The following is a 23,212-nucleotide window of genomic DNA, read 5'->3' on the forward strand; positions in this document are numbered from 1 at the left end:
TCGCAACCATCAGCAAAGGTGTCAGCACTCATCCTTTCACTGCGAGCATCCACTTTTATGCATAGTTCCCAGTTTTATTGCAGCATCACACTGCACTATAATTCTCCCTCATGTTATATTCGTGGTCACGTTATTTACGTGCAAATTCGGTATGTGGGTTCTAATGATGGTACAACACTTGAAAAGCAGTGCGACTTCATGCAAGGCAACCTCAACTCCACAGTGTAGGTTGGTTTAATGCCACAGTGTTTTTTAAAAACTGAGGTGGTATAGCACAATGTTAGCTAATTGAGACAGACAGTTCTCAGTCACAACAAAGTAGGAGTTAGGCAGTTGTCACTCGCTGTAGAACTGCAAACTAACCCACATGAAAATGGGCTCTGAATTTCTAGCTGGAAATGGTCTTTCCAGCCAGGTCTCCTACTGGAATCAGCCCTTCCAGCTAGAAATTTTCCAGAGCCAGCTGGAAATGGCACTTTCCAGCTTGAAGTGGGATCCACCTCAGCTGGTTTTTCAGCTAGAAGCAGCACTGCCAGCTGGAAGTTTTCCAGCTTCAGCTGGAAACAACTGGATACAGCATTTTTTAGCTGGAAACAGCGCTTCCAACTGGAAACAACTGGATGGATCATTTTCTAGCCGGAAGTAGAATCTATCGACTGGAAAGTGGAGCTTAATTCCCACTTGCATTAAGACATTTTTTGTATCTGCAACATGCCCATATTTAGCCCTAGGTGGTGTTTGTATAAGAACGAAGAGCTTTTACTCTTGCAGCAGCAAAAAAAAAAAATTTTATTCGTTCGTGTTGTGACAACAATCGTAATTGCATGAACTGCATGGAAATGCTCGTCACTCCGGCTACCTTTGATCGTGATCGATAGCAATCTAAAGTGTCCTGTGTGATCGAGTTGCCAAAAAAAAAAAAATTATCTCCAGGAAAAACTGCCACTTTTATTGAACCTTGCTTGTAGTAAACAAAAGCGACGCGCTCTTGGTCGACACTGTGTTATCTTGCTACATTGTCGACGTCGTCTAGCGAGGAGCTTGCCCGATTGGTCATGATGAGCCGTTGCGGAAACGGCTAGTGTTTACAGCATAGCAATTCCTTCTCTAACAAAAAAGAGCCTTAACACGTGGCCCCTTCAGCATTTCAGGCTGCAATGACCGCTGCTCCTATTTTTTCCTGTCTCCACGACGCCACTACAATCGCCGCCATATTTGTTGAATACTTAGGAGCTTTAGTCTCGTATCTTGTCTTGATCTGCTCTTTTGACACTCATAATAATATAATAGCGTGTTATTGCAATATCAGTATTTCTCAGAAAAGCTCGGGCTTTTATTCACAGCAAACAGCAGCATTACAAACGCAGGCCGAATATAAAAAATGTGACGAAGCCACAGGGGCCCTAGTTTCGTACAGCACATGGCGGAAACTGTCACCAGCGAGGCAATGTTGCGAGACAACGAGAGTCTCTCGGGTGTGCGTGTGATCAAGTTTTTGTGAGGAACCTGCATGATCTTGCGCATGAAGTAATTATTTTTGGACAGTTCCTTCTCTGGACGTGTTACAAGTACAGGCAAGCGGCTATCAACGGTTGTTATTGCTGTACTTTGCGGTGTTGTGATTCACCAGTGCGGATCGAAGAGCACCGTTTTCTCCAGCCCTGATTCTACAATTTGGAGGTTATTATTTCACTTGCTTATGTTTTGAGCGTAAGTTAATGTTTATTTTTATCCTGTATGTTGGCACGCTTGAGCATGATATCATAGGTCCCTGCTGTACGTGATGTTCGTATACAGGTTGATCATTTTTATGTTTTGCGGAATTTGGTAGAAATGGCTTGTGGCAGATATCATAATTCTTGGCGCTGAGCGGAATTATTCGAAGAGGTGGACATTATTAGCATGCGAAATCGAAAGACATCTTCAATTAATTAGCAAAAATTGACAAATTAACTTATTACCTTGCTGCACATATTACAATGTACGAATTGTAGCCTGTGAGTTTTCAAGATGGATCCACCCTAAATGAATTTCCAGAATTACATCAGTTTCGATTAGTATTTTCTAAAGTGTGAGACGAATAAGTGGGCGTTCCAGTTACTTTTGTGCTCCAATACATAAAAGAGCGTTTTATTAAAAAAGTAAGTAGACCAACAGTGCACTTTTACGGCGAGTTTGATGACATATTTCTAACTGGTGTCATTCTGGAAAGTAAGTCCAAGTGGATACGCCTGGCAATCTCAATGGCTACAATTCGTAGATTGCGATATGTGCCGTAATGTAATAAATTAGGAAGTTCATTATTGAATTTTTAAAAATTAGTTCAATATGTGTTCCGATTTTTCGTGCAAGTAATCTCCTCCTCTGAAGGATCCAGCTCAAGGACTAGAATTACGGTATCTTCAACAGGCGATTTGTTAAAAATTGCATAAAACTTAAAATTATCACGCAGCATATGTGAAGTGCTTGCCCGTTTGCGTAAGCCCCTTTTGTCTCCAATAGCCCACTTGAATATATTGCCGTGCAGTGTTTGTGCCCAATGTTGCACATACGTACGTCTATTAAATACTAGTGCGTATATGTCAATCTGCCCAACGCAATAGAAGCACATTTATGCCGTGCTTTCACTGCAAGTGCGTGCTCGCAAACACGTTGCCTCGAATGGCAGGCATTTGAATAGGTGCAAAACAACAATAACATAAAAAGATTGGCCCTCAAGCTCCTGTTCTTCAGCAGAGAAATGCTTCTTGGGAGGCTGTTGAGTTACATCACACGCCTAGTTCAAAATACAAATGAGCTCATTCGAATTCTATTTGCACTAAAGCCACAGTCAATGGCGCTAAACAATTTAACAATCATTGCATAGCTTCTGCAGCTCAAGTTGAAAGCCTCTTGAGAGCTCAGATTGAGGCCTTGCGCCACATAAACTGTAGAACGGTCTGTGATGAAGTTAAACTGTGGTACTGTCCAAAGGCTGTTGATACAATCCACGTGATTTTGGTAAAGGTTACTGTTTACTAGAACTGAGTGGATTAAAGTGATGATTGTTTTAAAGTTCACTCACTATGTCTAAATATTTTTTTCAGATGGGGTACAAGGAGAAGTGCAAGTGTATTCCACATCTTGAGGGAGATGCAAGATATGCTTCCGCAATCCTTGCTGCAAGTGTTCAAATAAATGGTTGCAAGTTTCAGCACCGTGCTGTTTTGGCTGCATGTATTTTCACCGGACCAGTTGGTCTTGTGGCCAGTCACATTAGGAACTAAGGGTGACTTGCGACAGCAAGCTAAGATCCATGCGAGTTCTGGCCAGTTTGTATCCTGCTTGATGCGAGCTTACACCCTGGGATTTCACCTAAGCATGGCTCAACACCATGGTGTTGTCGCCAAGGCTCAACACCATGGCGACCGGTGCTGTGTGCCAGCCCGGTCTGAGGGTCTGTAGACCCACAGTCCGGGCTGGAGATTCTAGCTGGAACTTCTTCCAGCTGAATTACAGCTGGCATTTCTTGCAGCTGGATCCAGCTGGAAAGCCTTCCAGTTGGGACATATTCCAGCTGGATTATGGAACCGGAAATTTCACCCAGCTGGATTTTTTCCAGCTGCCTTCCCAGCTAGAAAAGTATCCAGCTGGGTGAAATTTCCAGTTCCATAATCCAGCTGGAAGTAAAAACATTTTCACCTGGGAAGCCAGTCAAAATGCACGGATCAAACAAGTGCTCCTCATGCGAGTGGCTTGTTTTTGTTTCAACTTCCTTTGTTCCGAAGTGGTTATGATTTACTGGGGTGTGCCAAAGGCAAAGTCAGGTTAAGAGCACTGGAAGTGACTTGCACATTCCAGCCATGGTCGTCAAAGAGCAACATACATGTGGCAGGAGAGATTGCGCACAGAGTACATGTGGGGCAGCGTAGGAAGCCGACTACGGCATTGGCCAGAATGTGTGTGCAGCGCATGCGGCACTTATAAGTCACCCCTCTGGCGGGAAACCTCAAAGAAACAGTTAGCTGCGTTCCAGTGCCCATCCGCCCATCACGAAAAGGTCCCCGAATAGTCAAAGCCCACTGTGCCTAACTTATACGTCTTTCCCTCCCACTGAATCAACCTACTTCAGCAGCAAAAATAAACAAACAAATAAATAAATAAAAACGGCGCTTTAAACGGGACCGAGTTTTTGTTTGAGGTAAGAATAGGGTACGAAGACCCCGTTGTTAAGCGGAGGGGGGGGGGGGGGGGGGGGCGGCTTCAGAAAACAAGGCAGGTGGGGCCTCGTAGGACGACTTCACAAACGATGACGCTTCTCAATGCAATCACGTAACCGAGCCACGAGTCCTCAAGCTCATGCTGCGTTTCCGAAAGTGCATGATTTAAGAGGTGTAATCCAAATTCGGTATCTTACATTTAGATTTTTGAAGATACCCATTCCAGTGACCAACCTACAATACGATGCTTGTTTATGACTGGGGCGCAGTTTTATGACTGGGGCGTTTGCTGTTTGGGGCTGCAAAAATCAAGCGATTAAGTGGCAGGGAAATAGTAAATAAAGCGAAAAAAAAGCGACAGCAGTCAAATGACTCCGCTATTTGATGTGTGTGCCAAAGGACATAGATTTATATCCCGTTTAGACTAGAATGCAGTGCGCGATTACAGCATCACATCCCCTACGAGCAATGCGCAAAAGTTAACGGCAAGTGTGGTATTGCGAGTAGCAACGGGTTTCGACTTTTTCATCACGAGCTCCAAGCATCGTTGCTAGTGTGTAAGGTTACGTTATACACACAAATGCGATTTTTTTTTTTGGTACCCGATATTTAATGCTGCGAGCAATGAAAAAAAAAGCGGTAAATCGGTGTGAACGACGCAGCTGCATGCCAAACTTATTAGTCCTATTCCTTCTTACCTCGGTGTTTCTCCAAACACCGCCTTTGATCATAATCCGTGGCATCTTGGATAGGATCGTGAAAACGCGTACCAATTAATAAAACTAGCACTGCTGCGCTGTTAAGTATAGAAATTTTAAAAATTGCCGTTAGACTGTTCCAGTTCGTCTACTCAACCACTGATTCAACACAGACACATCCGTGGAGACGAACACCACTTTGACCAACACTCCGACATACTTCAGTGCTTCGGTTTCACAGCCCGGCTCGGGAGGTGGTCGAAGTGGTGATCACGCGACCTAGCGGCGCTGCAATCGCATCTTTTGTCACTTTTTGTTTCGCTTCTGATAGAACTTCCTTCATTCCTGGTAGATTTCCGGTTTCTATTTTGAGAAGTAGTTATCTCACAGTTCCTTTTTGAGCCTTGAATTTGTCATATGTCAGCCATGTATTGTGAATACATTTCTAGTAATAAACTTGAAACTTGACTTCTGCTTCACTTCTGGTTTCATGTTGGCTGCGCTGCATCGTCTGACGCTATCCTTCTCCGTTTTGTAGGTGTTGTGTGACGTGTGGCGATTGGCTCTCTTGAAAGCTTCCTGAAGAAGTGTTTCCACGTCTCATGACATACGTTAGAGTGGGGCAAATATAAAGGAAGCATAAAAATATTAAATAAATTACGTCTCATGACAGCAAGAAGTTACCTATGCCGTGCTGTTTTGCCCTCGGTTGCACCAGCGACCTGAGACACGACGATAGTCACCATTTTTTCGCACCGCCGCAAGATGCTGGAGAGCTTAAAAGTTAGGAACACATGTTACACCGAAACGACAAAAGCCTTACAAACAAACCAAAAGTGTGTGAACGCCAGTTTGAGGAAGACGGCATTTTGAAATACTACAAGCATGTTGTGGGTAACAAAGAAATATTAGTTGATTCCTAGTGGGAAATGGATGCTTCTTCCCGGCGCACTTCCTCGGCTCTTTCCTGGGCTGCCTGAGCACATCTCAAACCCCCAAAAATGTGAAGCGAAAGCGACGTCCACCAAAAGAACGAGCGCAATTAAGTACCGGCAAGCACATCGGGCAAATACCAGTGATAGCTAGCGCTTCAACTTCAAACCTGCCGTTGGACCTGGAAGAAGGAACTTCAGAAATATGCGCTATACACACTTTGTGCTCAACGAGCTCACAAACGTGACACTGCCTTCTGCGCTCTGGAAGTTCGAAATTGTTGAGGACGACGTGCAACACAGAAGCGATGTGGACTATATATTTTATATGAGGCAACTGGTAGCCGGGCATCTGTAAGTATTGGAAACTGTAGTGCTTGAAGAGGATGACACTTGCTGCATAAACGGCTACAGCAAAATTCCCAAGAGGCTATTTCGAGCTGCGGCTAGCACTGCAAGTGTGGGAAGAATCCTGAGAGAAGCTAGCAGACAGCTTGCGCGGGCGTGAAAGCAGGCCAGCGTGACACGGCGAGCTAGATATGCAACACAAGCAGTGCAACGTACTTACAAAGCAACTAGTATGCGCGCATTGTCTCCGTCTACAGAGGAAACTTCGACTGAGCAATTAAGGCTCCGAGCGCAACGCTCAAGCGATATCACAAACTATGCAATGTGAAGAGGCTGCTGCGCACCAAAAGCAAAAGAAGGAAATTTTGGCTCTGAAGAAAAGGCTTTCTGAAATGCCCGATAACAGAATTGAGGAAGCATTAGCCAAACTTCCGCCTTTACATCGACTTGCATTTATGACATCGTTTAAACAGCTGAAAGCAAAGTCTCCGTACGTGTGGCATGCGGTACAATGCGGACTGGCTTCTGAATTGTTTAATGCTGAGGATAGCGAGCCCTCGAGCATACAAGCTTCTATCTGACATGAACATGCTGCCCTTGCCCTCCCTGAGCCGTCTCACACTAATTATGAAAGGAATACCATGCAAGTATGGTTTCAATCCTCTCTGTATGGAAGCTATTGGAAAACAGCTGGGCAACAGAGCAGATGGGAGGAAATTCGGCACACTGATTCTGTATGAAATAAAAGTTACGCCAGGCGTACGATTTCAACAAGTCAACCTTCAAACTTGATGGTCTTGTGGATTACGGTGGTATTTCAAATGAAGGAACTGACCAACTTGCAGATCATGCGCTCGTGCACATGCTGATGTTCGCACCACTTCTGCAGAGCTGGGTGCAACCGATTGCCACCTTTGCCACGAGAGGTGCTGCGCCTGCCAAGATTTTAGCAGAGCTGGTGTTGCAAGCAGTAATACAATTGCATAAACATGGTGCATGGCGATCGCCGTAATCATATGTGACGGCCGGGCTGGGATCGAACAATCGCTGGATGTGGTAGCAGATGGGAATCAGCGTAATCTTCTCACAAGATTCCAGATCCATGCCTGCCTGAGCGCGTGTACCTTTATTTCATTTGTGATGTGCCACATATGCCCTGAAGTGTGTACGCAACCATTTGCTCAAGCACAAATAATATGGTCAGGTGAGCTAACGTACTTTATTTCATAACAACATGTGCTAATTGGCGTCGACAACTTTTTTTTCAGGCTGGAGATTACCGCATAAACTTTGCCCACTATCAACTCCTCTGTGACTGCTGCGGAAGAAAGCATCATCTCAAAGTCGTTCCCAAGCTCTCAGCAGCGCACAAACCCCCAAAACTTGCAGATAATGAACGTGCAACTTGCTGCACACGGGAGCTATTATAAATAGTAATATGCCTAAATATAGAAGGCGGCTCTTTGTTGCTTTGTAAGTTTTTTTCAAATACAATTAACTGTTACACTTTGTTTGTCTTCCACGGCTGTTCAGCCGTAGTACTGCTATTGGATTGCAGTTATACAGGGCAGAAAGCGTTGAAGGCCTCCAAGACTCGGAGGAAACAGAAGCTTTTACAATGACAATGAATGACGTATTTGATGCACTCAACACAAAACATCCTGCAGAAGGAATACGAAAGCGCTCACCGAAGATGGAGGTTCGCTTTAAACCAGTGTACATGCGTCCAACTCAATGTAATAATATTTTAATGAAGCCCTACAGTTTAGGGCAAACTATACATTCATTTATTTGTGCAGATAATCAAGAAGGTTCTCGACCTGCTCAACATCATGGAACACAACTACCACCACCGAAATATGCCTATGTTTGCCTCGCGACAGACAACCGAAGCTTTGCTTGCTACGCTAATGTCGGTACTCGACATGAGCTCCACGAAGCTGATGCTCCATATACTGGCAGTGAAGCTGCTCAACCGAGATCTCCAAGAGGCAATGCGCAAATGCTTGTTGAAAATGTTGAGAGCTGTTGGATTTTTAAAATCTACACGCATGCACAAACCGCAAACGCAAAGTTTGTTTTATCGTGATTACTTGCACGCTAGGACCATTAAATTAAAATGTGCTTAGGCGAGAACACTTACAGAATGCTTTCTTTATTGATTTCAGAAATTCTTTGTGATGATGACCACCCATCCGTAGTTCAATTCAGCCAGATTTATAGATTGTTGCCTTCCCACGAAACACAGAACCTCTTAAAAACTTCTTGAAACGGCTACAAACGGCTATAGACGTCTTGGTCTATGATAAGACTGAAAATAGAATTTCTTCTAAACATAACCTTAGCACTTGGAATATGCTAGTATATATTCTATCTGCGGCAAAACCCACTACGGGTGTCACTACAGTCTGTTTTGGTAAACGCATTCAGAATGTCTAACTCAAGAACTTTTCTAGATCTTTTTGTCTAAAGGTGCATAAAATGCCAAACGACGTGTTAAATGTGCGGTTACCGTCGGCCGTCGGCGTTAGCGAATAAAAGACGCCTCAGACAAATCGAACTCGTTCGAAGCAACATAAGTTAATTGGCTTTAATATTAAATAATTTCACACCAGAACTTCAACAATCAAGGGCGTGTTATTGTTTTCCATGTATACGGGACCCGCACACGACGCCTGGAAACCATTCTATGCTCGCGCAGCAGGTATTTACAGCAGCAGGAGCGAAACGCCGGTGTTGCACAGCGGTGTCACAGAGCCACCGTGCTGCGACCACTTTGGCGGCGTAGTCCAAATTTGTCGGAAATCTCATCAGGCCCCGTACACTCTCAAGTTCAACAAATGGTCACAGAGGGACAAAAATCAATCGAGGCGCGTTCCAGCGTAAGCGCGCAAGTGGAGCTACTATAATTTGGTCGAATACTTTAATTTGTGCTTTCTCTGCTAGGGGCGCTGAACATGCTGAATTTTTTACTTTATACAAACCATTGACATAAACAATCGAGGCGTCTAAGGATGTTTTGTTACCTCAGGCAAATAGGCAGTTGATTTTTTTTTAAATTTGATTGTTGAAGCTGCTTTTTAGTCATAGCGTCAAGGTTTTTGTACTTGATTAACCACCGACAGCCTATTGGCATCGATGTGTTTCCTGGCCGTTGGCGTTCGAGACGAGACCTACGGCTATGGTGGTCTCTAGCCACCATACTACGGCGGTAAAACATTTTCGAAAGCATGCTGGTTTCGTCTGCGAGTCATTACATAGACTTGCTGTAAAGAGGTCTACTCTTGGCAAAAAATAGTGCCTCATTTTGTTTAGGCGTTGATTATCATAATGAATGCGGTGGAGGTTGAGGGAGTACGCTTGAAGGTACGTTTTTATGCCGTTGATCTCCATAACACCGTAAATACGCAAAGCGATGTCACAGAACACCCGATGCATCATTGTGTGTTCTCCGTCATCGCTTGTTTGCTGTACGCCTACTAATTCTTCATTTCTTCAAGTGTTGTATCCTCCTTTTGTCCTTGTTCTCTTGTGCTTCACTTACAGTATGTCGTTCCGTCAGCTGTAATGCGCATTTGCGAAACCAATACGTTTGATAAGACGCAGTGGTTGTCATAATTTCACTACACATGTATTAGCTGGCACATATATGGTTCAGATACAAATGCCTGTATGCGGACTTGCACGACGTTGATGCGGAGATTAGGATAATTATGACAGAGGCAGCTGACGGCCGTAAGCTGTTGCGTTCTTTCCGCCAAACTACCCGGCCTGGTAGTGCTGTAAAGATGCCGTATAAAAGTGACACGCGGTGACAGGGAAATTATTATACTTAGCAGCCGACCGTACGTTTTGTAGCTTAGGTCTTCTTTCTTGTGCGTTTGTGCTACCCTTATTAATGAGCCATTTCTTGACTATGTTCTTGACTATGTAACCGCGTTTGTGTGGATGCGTAGAGGTGTGCTTTCTGTTGTACTTGTACAATGCAAATAAAATATTTTCAGGCTTACTCAATCTTTGGTGTCGTGTGCGTTTATTCCAGTCGAGGCCATCGTGCCACCTGGAAACCGCATTTTGTCAGTAGCCCTACACGAAATGCAACAGCTGGAGCGCGGCGGCACAACTCGGCGTAACGGCGGCGTAATATACGAAAAACCGCTCGGGATGCCCTTAAAAGTCAGTTCAGAGTGTGCCTTAACTCGATATGACTCAGCGCTACATGTATTCTGCGCTTCGATTGTGCTCCCGCCAGTTTGGTTGCTGTGTGGCAAACGTAGCGCCTACATAATATAGGCGCTACGTTTGCCACACAGCAACTTAACTGGCGGGAGTACGATCGAGGCGCAGCAGCCAGAAACCTAGTAAAGCCACAGAACATTTGGTAAAGCGTGTGCAAAACCCCGTTTCCGGATGGATGGATGGATGTTATGAGCGTCCCCTTTGGAACGGGGTGGTGGCTTGCGCCACCAAGCTCTTGCTACTATGCTGCCTAATATCCTACTTAAGTTAACCAATGAAAAAAAAAACACTATGAACTACCACGTCCAAATTTTCTGATACCCTATTGCGAACTGTGATTTTGTACGTCTCCGTCTTTTGTCGTTTCCCTGCTTTACTTCCACCAATCCTCCAATCGCCTCTTACTAATGCCTATTGCGGACATGTTTACTTTTCCACTGCTCCCGCTTAACCCAAGGGCTTCAAGCAGGCCAGTGGTGCCTCAATCGACTGCTGGGTAGACGTCTTCACATTCTAATAAGCCATGCTCCATAGTTTCCCTAGCTTTACCGCAGCAAGCACGTGCTTCTTCTTCCTTATATCAGGCTTTATAGTAACGTGTTCTAAGGCATCCCGATCTCGCTTCGAAAAGTAATGAGCTTCCCTTTGAGTTATCATAAATGGTTTCTTTCCTAATTTCGTTTTCCCCCCTTAAGTAGTTACTCATGGCAGGTTTCTTTTCCATTGCCGCCACCCATGAGATTAATTCAGCCTCTCTGACTTTCCGCTTGACCTTCTTTGTTGCTGTGTTGTCCACTCCACAGGCCGCATACTTGCTGGTAAGCTTCCTGGTTCTTTTCCTCCACTGTGAATCAATGTTTTGCCTGTACAGATACCTGAACACTCTCCCAGCCCATTTACTTTCCTCCATATTCCTCAGCCGATCTTCATACTCAATTTTACTGCGAGCTTCCCTCACTTCAAAACTAGTCCAGCCCATATCCCCTTGCACAGCTTCATTTGTAGTCTTCCCGTGAGCGCCCAATGCGAGGCGACCCACTGACCTTTGGTTCGTCTATCTATCTATGGGGCTCTTGCATTGCCCAGGGGGCGCTGCGAAAAAGGTGCTAAAAAGCGCCCTCTGCGCTAAAATGGGTCGTACCAAGCTCGGTCGTCTGCTTCGGAAAGCACGTTTACACTATGGACCCGCCACTTTCGGTTGTGTTGTTTCACGGCCTGCAGCGAATATCGGGCGCCGAAGATTTTTTCAGGGGTGGCACGCTGCGTAAAGGCAAGAAATTATGCAGTGCCGAATACGTGTACGCCGTTCAAGAATTGGGCGGCGAAGTTTTAGCACCGTGTCAAACGCGAGTCGCGTACGAAGTGGAACTTCAGGTAAGGTTTGCACGATAGTTGCTAGATTCAGGCGCACAAACGCGAGGAAATGCTTGCTATAAATGAATCCACAGCGGCGATAAGCAGACATCATGTGTACGGAACTGCTCGAGCGCACGACGGTACGCGCCGCGATGTACGAACTGCTCGAGCGCACGATCGTACGCGCCGCGACGGCAGCGGTCTTTGGACATGCCGCGAAACGGCGGGCCTCCTGCAATCTTTGTTGACTGCATGCCGCTAAACAAGTAGTTATGCCTGCGTTTTAGTAGCGGCCATCTGTCCTCTTTAGTAACTGGTAATAACTGATGCAATGCATAAGAGCTCGCACGTACGTGCGAATCGCCGCGCGAGCTCGTACGCCGCTCGCTTGATGTAGGTTTTAATGACAGCGCTCGAACATCGATGTGCTGCAATCAATACTGCCTTGCTGCGCTGCCTCAACGTGCTGGCTTGAGATCAAGGATGAGCGCATTTAACTCTCTTAACCTGTGCTGCTCGTAGTGAAGTAGTGAATTGTCATCGAATGAGCCCGACCATTTGTGCTCATTTGCACACACCTGGTCACTTCACCACTTCGCATCGATCGAATTGTTAATTGTCGCTGTGGCCGGGTCTCGAATCGTGAATTACCAGCCATGCCTGCTGCTATGTCGGTCTGCTGTCGGAACTGTAGGTGCAAAAGACCGAACATTAGAATGCAGATAATCAAGCAAGCTTCAAGACAGGCGAAGCAGTCAGCATGGCGCGAAGTTTCGCTTACTCAGCGCGACGAACTGCAGCTATGCAGCGCGCCCGACGCTCCACTTCGTGAGGCCTTGAAGGAAAACGGCAGAATATGATGTTGGGATTCAGGCCTTCTTGTTCATGACAGCCCACGACGCAGAAGTAATGACGGTGACGCCTTCTCGAGGCTGGGCTAGGTCTCTCCGGATCGGCGCCACCGATTCCGTCTGCTCCCAGCATTGCGTCCCACGGCACACGGAGAGCCCGTTTTCGTTAAACTATAGGCTGCGGCGAGCTCGCAGCGTGGTCGGCATGGTCTGCGAGAAGTGACGAGCCTTTTCGCACTCGCAACAGGGCAGAAAAAAGTGCGAATCGACGCAAAACTCGGCCTAGAAACGTGCTTCGCCACAGCCAGGGCTCAATACGACCCAAGCTGGTACGACCCAGATGTCGTTTCCCGCGCCGCCACCAGGCGCCGCTACTATACCTCAAACTCCAGCGCAAGACGCCCATTCGTCTATCTTTTAAAGTTTTTTCAACTACTTTCACGAGAGCTTCCTTACTTTTTGGTCCCAGTTCATTTATCAGCCTAACGGGAACCTCGTCTAGCCCTGTGGCTGTGCGCTTAGGAATTTTCTCTTCCGCTTTCTTCCAGTTCCCCTGTTGCAACCTCAGTGCTGACACCCGTTGTTGCAAATGGGTCGCAAGCCCCAAGGGTAGCGTTGGCCTGGCGGCCTGGGGCACCACTGGAAGCATCCGAAGGTCCTGGCAAAGCATGAGACGACTGCTAACAGAACAACTTGTTTATTCTAGCATCGCAAAACGCGGGCGGTCAGGTCGACCGAAGTAGAGAGACGGGAGAGCACGTTACTCAACAGAAGAAATCGGAGCCTCTCCATAGAATAAAGAACAACTTTAGAGAAGGGAAACTGTAGCTTCCACAATGGTTCGAAAATAAGAAGCGGCAGCGCATGGAACTTAGTGGGGGACCCGACAGATGGCGCTACTTAAACAGGAAGCGGAAACATTTTTTTTAATACACTAGTTAATATGGCCGCTTTATACCGGTGGCGTACGCTGGGTACGCGCCCTGCTCGCCTCGCTGGCTTTGCGGCATGCCCCAGCTGCCGCGTTTTAATGGCCAGGAGACTAAAGAGCCTCTACTGACGCCCATACAAATAAGCCACAAGTGAGTGAACAGGACGTGCGACTTTATTGGCAGAAGAAAACCAGTGCACCTTCTCGTACAAGATCAGAAATAAAATTTGCATGTCGAGATGCGCTGAAACCATTAACGCGAGCTCGGAAACTGCTCACTTTCGTCGCCGCACATGGCGATCTGGTAACGAGCGACAATCAGTAGCGCAAGCAAATTGGGCAGTGCACCACCTGTTTGCATTGACAGTCACCGTAACTTGCATTGCGAAGCAATCCGGTGACGCAAGGCATCTGCTGCCGCAACCAACACAGCGACATGAACTAAACGGCATTTTAGCGTTCCCGCCTTTCCAACCTGCATGTTTCTTTTTGTTCTTTCGGGGGCCGCTAATGTGTAACTCATAGTTGGTGCCACACATTCTCAATGTGGGCATCACCATTTTGCATCCACTTTTGCAGGCCTTTCCACCCATGTGGCTATCAACTTCTGACCATGTAATAACGTGTGCTGTCTCCGCTCACACCACATCACGGCCGATGAAGGCCCACAAGCATAATTTGCCGGCTGCTGCAGCAAGAAATGTCGAATGGGGAGAGCACCAATTACGGTGCATGTAAATTGGGAGTCTTTGTCGCTGTGTGGACTGCAGGAGCAGATGGTTACCTCGGGAGACTGTTGCCCATGCAGCTTACCAGGTCGCCACATCGAAGAAACATAACACGGCGACCATTATCAAATTAGACTGCATTCAATGACTGCCAAGGTTCAGACAATACACTGTACATTGGCTAAGATTCGCATGACAACAATGGCCATTCACGCACTACAAGTTGCATACAGCACATTCAGCTATCCGACTTCAGGCACAGTGCTTGCCTACATCGCACATGGTGGTCTAGTAACGAGTGACAACCAGCAGCACAAGCAGATTGGACAGTGCCCCACCTGTTTGCACTGACAGTCACCGTAACTTGCACTGCGAATCAATCGGGAGACACAGGCACCTGCAGCCATAGCCAACACAGTGACATGAACTACCCGGCAACCTAGTGTTACCTCCTTTCCTACATGCACGTTTCTTTTTGTTCTTTCGGTGGCCACTAATGTGTCGCTCACACTTGGTGCCCCACCTGCTCTCCATATGGATGTGGTCTGTTTTGTGGGAATCGCCAATTCGCAGCCACTTTTACAGGCCTTTCCACCCATGTGGATATCAACTTCATACACTTCAAACCATGTAATCATGTATGATAGTCTCTGTTCACGCCAAATCATGGCCAAAGAAGGCCACAAGCACACTTTACCCACGGCTGCAGCAGGAAAGGACAAACAGGGAGCACCAATCACAGTACATATAAACAGGGAGTTTGTGTCACTGTGTGGACTGCAGGAGCAGGTGCTTACCTCGAGAGGCCGTTGGCCAATACAACTGAACAGGCTGCCACATCCCAGAAATGTAACACGGCAACCATGACCAAGTGGGAAAACATTGAAACAAGATTATGCAATCAATTGCATAATTGTCATTAGTCATTGTCATTGTCAATTGCAATTGTCAGTTAGTGTGGGGAAACACGACAACCAGCAATCTAGAGCATATTTACTTAGTACAGAAAAAATATCTCCGACATACATACAATGCTCCCTACACTGCATCGACAATAACTTTCTTCATGAACACCGGAGTAATTCCAGCGTATAATTTGTACAAATATCGATTAAGTCGTGTCTATAAGGCAGAAGTCTATAAAAATATCTTTAATCTACATAAACTCGCCCAATTGCAAACTAGACCACCACTATATAGCACAAGACACTTCGAAGACTGGGCAGTACCGACACCACGGTCAAACTATGGAAAACAGTGTCTGAGGTATACATTACCCACACTCCTAAACTATTACAATTCGGTTGGTTTCAATCTGTTCTCTTCCTCTCTCAATGAGCTCCGGCTGATGTACGCGATTGATTTGTAATACTTCTATGACCATTATATGTATATTTTTCTTTGATGATCTTCGTGACTTCTTGAGTAATGTATATGATGTGCAAAATTATGTATGTACGGTATAAATGCGTATATTTGAATGAAAGAATGTGATGCTGCCTCTGCCCAAATGAGGGATGGGGGACTTGTCAAGCTGTTCAATGGACAGCTTTTTTTCCTCCACCCCTCCATCTGTATCTTACAAGATCTGTACCTTACAAGATGGAAAATAAACTTTCATTTCAAATCACTTCAGCATACCCTAACATAACGCTCAATCTATACATTGGCACTATGCATTGGCTACGATCTACATGACAACAGTGAGCATACACGCACGCGGGTTGCTTGCGGCACATTCAACCGTCCGACTGTAGGCATAGCGCTTGCCTTCGTCGCACACTGCAGTCTGGTAACAAGCAACAACCAGCAGTGCAAGCAGATTGGACAGTGTGTCCCACGTGTTTGCACCGACAGTTGGCGTTGAATATGAGCAACTTGCATTGCGAAGCAATCGGGTGACGCATCTGCTGCCACAGCCAACAGCGACATGGAGTGCCCGGCATTTTAGCGTTACCGCCTTTCCAACCTGCATGTTTCTTTTTGTTCTTTTGCATGCCACTAATGTGTAACTCACACTTGGTCCGCCACATTCTCTATATATGGACATGGTCGGTTTTGTGGACATCACTATTTTGCAGTCACTTTTGCAGGCCTTTCCACACATGTGGATATCAACTTCATACACTTAGAACCATGTAATTATGTATGAGAGTCTCCATTGACACCAAATCATGGCTGAGGAAGGCCACAAGCAAAATTTGCACACGGTAGCAGCAGGAAAGGACGGAACGGGGAGCACTAACCACGGTGCGTGTAAATTCGCAGTCTATGTCACTGTGCAGACTGTAAGAGCAGGTGCATGCCTCGAGAGACTGTTTCCCAATGCAACTGACCAGGCTCCTACATATGAGAAACGTAACACGGTGACAAGTACCAAGTCGCACAGCGCCGAAACCAGATTCTGCAATTAATCTCTTCAATGTAGCTTGCACAAAAACACAGGCTGTCGAGCAAGAATAGCAATCCTGAATGAGACTAGGAATTCAATATGGGACTGAGAAAGCTTGCATTCAAGAAAGAAGCCACTCTACCTTGCAAGCATTGAAAGCCAAAAACATTAACAAAAGTTAAATGCTACATAGCACACAGTGTAAAGGTTAATGCAAGACACACGCCAATGCCGCATCAGCTATTTCAGGAGAGGAATTGCACATGGCAACATACACTAGAAAGAACTGCTACACATATGTTATGCTACTAGACAGTGACTGGCATTAAGTGTGAGCAAAGAATCGGTTGACTTTTATAGTTTGTATGAGGAATAGGAATGATCTCTAACAAAAGTGTGGAATGAAGAAGCTTGCATTCATTGAAACAAAATTATACTTGGCATGAATTGGCGAGGCCAGGAAGCTCACTAAGGAAGGGCAAGCTGACAGAACACTCTTAGCCAGCGTCGTCTGTGCTTGTTCAGAGGTTGCAGGTACATCTGAAGACAAATAATTTTTGTTGTTGAGGTACCTGGATGACTCGGCCAATATCCGTGCTGGTGGAATGATGGCGTAGGCTCTTTTCACTCTTGAAACAGTCGCCCGTAGACTTGATATCTCACCCAAATAATTCTGGAATGGCTTCTTTGTTCCTGGTCTTGCGAATTCAGCTCCAGCCCCTTCCTGTTGGTGTAGATGGGGGCTCCCGTGATGACCAAGATGTACTTGGCACAGACTCTGTTGGGGCAGAACAATGGCACATGAGATACAGCAGAGATTATCCAAACTCATGTAGTGTTTTCTTTTATGTTCGAACTAATTATGCTGAACTGTAAACATGAACAAATGTTCATATCATCTGCTACAAACAAATGACATGTATCTCAAGACTAGCAAGCCAATACAGCATATATCAAGCATATTTATTTCTGAACCAGGTGTTGTTTACCTTGTAGTAGCAGCCAAAGTCCACACAACGACCTTGTTGTAGCAGGCAGCAGCTTCTGTTTAGTGCATGGAGTGTGTTGCTTTATACTGGTGCCATCCTCATTACTGCATGTCTGGAACAGAAATTTTGACTGCATCAGAAATTGAATAGGCACAATTTTGCAATATAAAACGCGAAATGGTGCGACATATACATTGCAATGGTTTGTGACTACAGAACACATGCAAATGTACACTGTTTGTTCTAGGGTGCTTAAGCAGCGGTGGTAAATAAATATGGTTACTCTGCGTAAAATTGATGTCTGCGTAACTACAATGCATGTCAACAGCTTAAGTATTATTCAGATCACAAATAAGAACATTTGTGCGCTCGTTTATACCCTAGAAGAGATCGCACTGCTGATTTCACAAGCAAATAGATGAAAGACATGAAGCTATTAGAATTGATACATTCTTTTTGTGCATGAACGTGATGCACCGCTTCACTACTGCAAAAATAGATGTCCTGAGGTAAGCCAAACTGAACATCAAGAACATTTGGAACCAACAGGTACGAAATATGGGTGAATTATCATGTGTGCAACTGTTTAATACATTAAATTCAGTACTTTAGCGTCAGTTTATCAAAAGGTTATTCGGTTCTGTGCACGAAAGAAGTTGCCGGCGGACTCGAAAAAAAAAAAATGTATTGATAAGGCAACTCAGTCACTTATGGCTACGGCTACAACGAGATGAAAAATGTGACGCGCGTTCCGATATCGTTTCTTTTTCGTGAATGTGTGCATAATGATGGCCTCGCAACTGAAAGTTTATTTCGCAAACAGCAACGGAGGGTCCTGACTGCCCTTATGTAATGCAGCATCTAGTTCGTTAACTTACCTCCGCCTGTAAGTTAACGAGACGAATAAATTATATAGCGATTGAAGCAGTGATGTTAAACGACTCACCGGTATTGCTGTTCCCAGTCGCAGCAGGACCCGGCTCCCATTTCGATGCAGACATGTTCCACATGGCTCACGACTGAAACCCAGCTTTCAGGCTTACACCCCAAGTTAAATAACGCGAGACATCGAAGCGCAATAAACTGGTGTTAGCACAAAATAACCAACCAATGTACAAACCAAGGAATCCGTACCTGCCGTGCAGGCGAACATACCGGTAAAAATTTTAAATCCAGGCCGGAGGTCACGTGGGAGGTCGATGATGCTGAACGCTATTTTGCGTTTAAAATGACAAAAAACAACAAAGTTGGTAATAAAAAGTACAATGTAAAATTAGGAATCATAATTTTGTAGTCTTTATCATGCAATAAAAACGCTTCGTGTACTGTTGAAGAAAGTTTGTAGGTTAAAATTGCGCTTACTACGGCGCCTCTAGCGGGAGATAATGCGCTCAACGGGGAACCTTTTTAATTGGCGTACTATGCCTGTTTCTTTAGCAGCGCCGCGCGGTCGATTTTTTCGCCCTCTGTGGCCATTTGCTGAACTTGAGAGTGTGCCACCCCTGGCCTCTCCCTTGGCGTCCGGGAGCAGCTGCTTTTATACTCTTGGCGTCGCGGGCAAGAAGGAAGGTCACGAGATGACACCACGTGACAGCGAGGCACGGACGGACTGAGAGACATGTAGAGACGAGTGTAGTGACGCATCAGCCGGGCCGGCGCCGGTCAGACCTCCTCGCTTCACACTTGGGGAGCTCCTCTCCCCGGCTGCCGCGCTTTGACAAGCGTGGGCACACACACACACACGCACACACAAAGACACGTGGCACTGAACATGCCGGGACGCGCTCGGCGGGGATGCGTCGCGGCCGCTCCGAACGGGCTAAAATGTCCGCCGCTTTGAACGAAGCCCCGGCGTCCGTTGCATCCGCGCTGGCTTTACCGCGCGTCGTAGGCGAAACGTAACACCCCCTTGGGTCTCTTTCATGCTCTTTTTTTCTTCAAATACAACCTCGTCCTTGCCTTGGAAAGATTCGGCTGTTACTTTTTGGATGTAATTTATTGCTGCTTCTCCTTCCAGTCTGTTTTCATCTTCGTCTAGGATATGTTGTTGTATTGTTGTTGACTTCCTGCCTAATAATTTTATGTGATTCCAAAATATTCTACGTGCGGCCTTCTTTTTCTCACGTATTTCTGACAACCAACGTTCACTTTCACCTTTTAATTTTGCTTGCACCAGTATTTGAACCATAGACTTTTCCGGTATATTTCCCATTTACTGGTTACTTCATCCTGTGGCAACTGCGCCTTCTTTGCCTGCACAGGATTTGCCTGTGCTCTCTTTCCAGTTGTACAGCGCCATCTGTGGTCACATACTTTAGTTGACGACGCCACCGCTACGCTTATTTCCGTAGCACTGTGGAAGGTACAGTTTCCCTTCTCTAAGTTTGTATAGGTGTTCTGTGATCTCATTCTGTGCTGGAAACACTGGGAGGCAGGAAGTTTGAAAAACGGCCACTGCCGCCCGCTTTTTCTCGGTCGTGGGTTCGGTATTCAGTTGTGCGTCATTCTAAGCCATTCTGTACATTTATACTGGATATTAACTGGAGTCATTTAGCTGTGCTGATGCTGTGTGCCGTGAGTTTTGCATCAGTGCTTCGTGACATCGGCTGCATTGCGTGTTTTCGCCGACGGCTTACTACCACAATGGGGGGATCTGCGTTCGCCGCCTTCGTGTCTCGGTGCGCCTTTGTACGTCACACGTTCGGATAACACTTTTTCCGGTAAGTGAAATACACTGCGCTTCGTTTTTCGTCAACAATGTGAATATATTTAGGTGTTACCCGCGGCAATTCTTGATATATGGGCTCTTCTGCCCTGCGAGTTTTCGTCATTACTTTTATACGAGGGTTCTGCTTGTGTTCAGCCGTTCAGCACTACCGCGCTCCACGACTTCTGCAACAACAGTCAGAACTTTGCCCTGCTTGTTAGCCTGTGGTTAACGTAGCACGAGCCAACCGAAAGGAGTGCATTCGAAGACGACGCGCTGGCTGTAATGCTGAACCAGACTGAACTCGCCTTATTTTGTGTCCTTTTGTACTTGCGTGTGCGCGCGTGTGTCAATGACTATGCAGTTTGTAGCTATCCGACTTTATAGCAAAACAAAAAATATAACTGCAATGTTTACTTCATCTATACAATTCCAAATTAAATCGTCTGCTGATGTACAAATTTCACTCGTTTTGTTCTAAATAAGCAGCAAAACCTTTAACCTAGTAGGTGCTTCATCTGGGAGTGAAATCACGACAGCTTGGCATTTATTAATGAATGACTGTGACTGGGTCACCTTATTTGTAATTGCAAATCTGCCTTTCAACTGACTTGATGCTATCTTATTTTGTCCCTTTCACTTTATAGACGGCTGGACATCCTTCTTGTACCTTGGCGCTAGCTGGATGACGGGACCTCATGATCAGTGTAAGCCAATGTACTGTACCCTCTCTGGTCCTCCCAGTGCTTTATATGTGGGTTAAGGCCAGGGAGCGCTTCGTGGTAAAATAGCTAGTTGGTGTCTTACCAACGGCCATTTTTTTGCACTGGTCCATTATAAGCTGCCACTATTATAACCAATTTCTCAGTGCCAGTGTACATACACAGTTCTACTAATAATTAGTTTCCCTAAGCTTTACAAAATTTACCTGTAGGTAGTCATTGCTATGTAAGAACTCACAAATTAACTCTGCTGTGTCATAGAAGTATTTTATACATGAGTAAAAATTTTCTACAACAGTGTACATTACACCTTGCTTCCCTAATGCACAAATGTATTCAAGCCAGTATTTGATTAGTTTGGTATTCTAAATGTTTTCTGTGTGATTTAGTTTCTTTACAGGAACTTATTCTACAGCATCAGCAAGCAGTCTAATTTAATATTTATGTGTGCTGTAAAAGGTGTGCTTTGCCGCTAGAATTGATAAAACATGGGCCAAGGCTTCCATACAAGGACAAACTTCAATTTTGCTCTACCACCATCAGCACTTGGCTGGTGCTTGCAAAATGAATCGCATCAAGTAGCTTGTGCCAGACTGTTTTTTAACCTTATTGTGAGGAGATCACAAAGTGATCTCTGGAGGCGCCTGCGTCTGAGATATAGATTGCGCTGCAACATATGTGCGTGTAGAACAGGCATGATGCTGAGGGTTCCAGCAGTTTGCAGAGGTGCTTTTAAAATTTTGTCATGACTGCAATTTTACCTGTGCTGGTTTTTATCACCTATTTCAATAATATCATTGGAGGTGTTATCAGAATTTATCAATCTATTTGCCCTGGCCCATTAGTCTGCCACATTTGCCTTTTCACTAGGTGGGCAATTATTCTGCATGGACCATTACTTGAATACACCTTTTTGTGTGCAGTGGCTTCTCAGTTGCAAGTCAGCATAGATGCTCAGAATTACCTGAGGCTATAGATACACTGATAATTTGCCACCTATACGAATCACTTTGCACTTTCTCATGCAAACAGCATGTTAACACTTCCAAGATACTTTCAACTTTGTATGATGCATCATCCAAGGTGTTGCGTCATTTCTGTGAGGTATTGCCCGAAGCCAATTAGGGTCACTTGAAGATATACCAACAAAAGTGATTGATCCAGCTAGGAGTGTTGCTTTGGAACACTACTTTATCACCAGTCCTCCTTTGCATGCTACCTGCTTACTCTGTACTGTGTCATGTTTAAGTTTGAAAGAAAGGCAACAGCTAGGCAGCGCAAAATGCCAAACTTGCTTTTAGTTCAATATAAGAAAAGTTTTTAATTAAGTTAGTACATCATTTACTTGCAGAGTGAATTACTGTTTTAAACTGGTTATACTTTGCAGGAAGCTTATCAGACTTGTTTGGCAGGTTGATAAGTGGCTTTTTAGCAACAAAACACCATACAATAATTTAAAGGCCGACTTCGACTCTGCTATGCAACTTAATGACTATATGCCAGGAACAAGGTCTCTGAGTTGGGGCGCTGGCTAACACTCCCAGCGTTCTACTAGGACACATAAATACCCAAGAAAGTGGATGGGAAAACGACGCCGCTGTAGCTCAATTGGTAGAGCACAGCACGCGAAATGCGAAGGTTGTGGGTTCAGTTCCCACCTGCGGCAAGGTGTTTTTTCATCCACTTTAATTTCCATTAATTTATCCTTTTTTATTTAATTTATTAAGCACAAGTAATTTCCCCTATGTTGTCCTTGGTGTCAGTGTTTGTTGGCTTCTTATGATAGGAAATATACTAGTCATTTTAAACATCATCGCATACATACCTTAAGGCACCCGTAATTTAAGAGAAAGGAGTGCTTAAATTTATTTTTAATGTGAGCCAAACTTCTTACTTAGCACATATTGCTAATTGAAGTTCTAATTTCAACATTCCCATTTCCTCCCTTGCCCTTTTTTTCCTGTTCTGTGCAGGTATTGCTTTCCTATGTCTACAAGAACCGTCACGCGTGGCCTGTGACAGCAAGCTTTTGTGAGCAGCCAGTGCCCTCCTACGAAGGCTGGCCTACTCTGGCAGCGGCGGCAATCATCTTCAAGATTTATCGATGATCACCTTTGCTG

The 23,212-nt window shown here is 45.3% G+C and overlaps 1 protein-coding gene and 1 long non-coding RNA gene across 2 annotated transcripts in view; one reads left to right on the forward strand and one right to left on the reverse strand.

Annotated features, from left to right (window-relative positions):
* Nucleotides 1–5,130, reverse strand: part of Cdc5 (cell division cycle protein 21) — a 198,326-nt gene extending 193,196 nt beyond the window's left edge. The window contains exon 1 of the mRNA XM_070539319.1: nt 4,898–5,130. Coding sequence (XP_070395420.1) covers nt 4,898–4,942 — 45 coding nt within the window. The 5' untranslated portion in view covers nt 4,943–5,130. The remainder of the gene's footprint in view (nt 1–4,897) is intronic.
* LOC139060616 (uncharacterized) lies at nt 1,179–3,193 on the forward strand. The gene is made up of 2 exons (XR_011514969.1): nt 1,179–1,680; nt 3,087–3,193. It is a non-coding gene; the product is annotated as an uncharacterized lncRNA (long non-coding RNA).
* Nucleotides 5,131–23,212: the final 18,082 nt, after the last annotated feature.

This window comes from Dermacentor albipictus, chromosome 5 (genome assembly GCF_038994185.2).
Source record: "Dermacentor albipictus isolate Rhodes 1998 colony chromosome 5, USDA_Dalb.pri_finalv2, whole genome shotgun sequence".
NCBI classification, from domain to species: Eukaryota; Metazoa; Arthropoda; class Arachnida; order Ixodida; family Ixodidae; genus Dermacentor; species Dermacentor albipictus.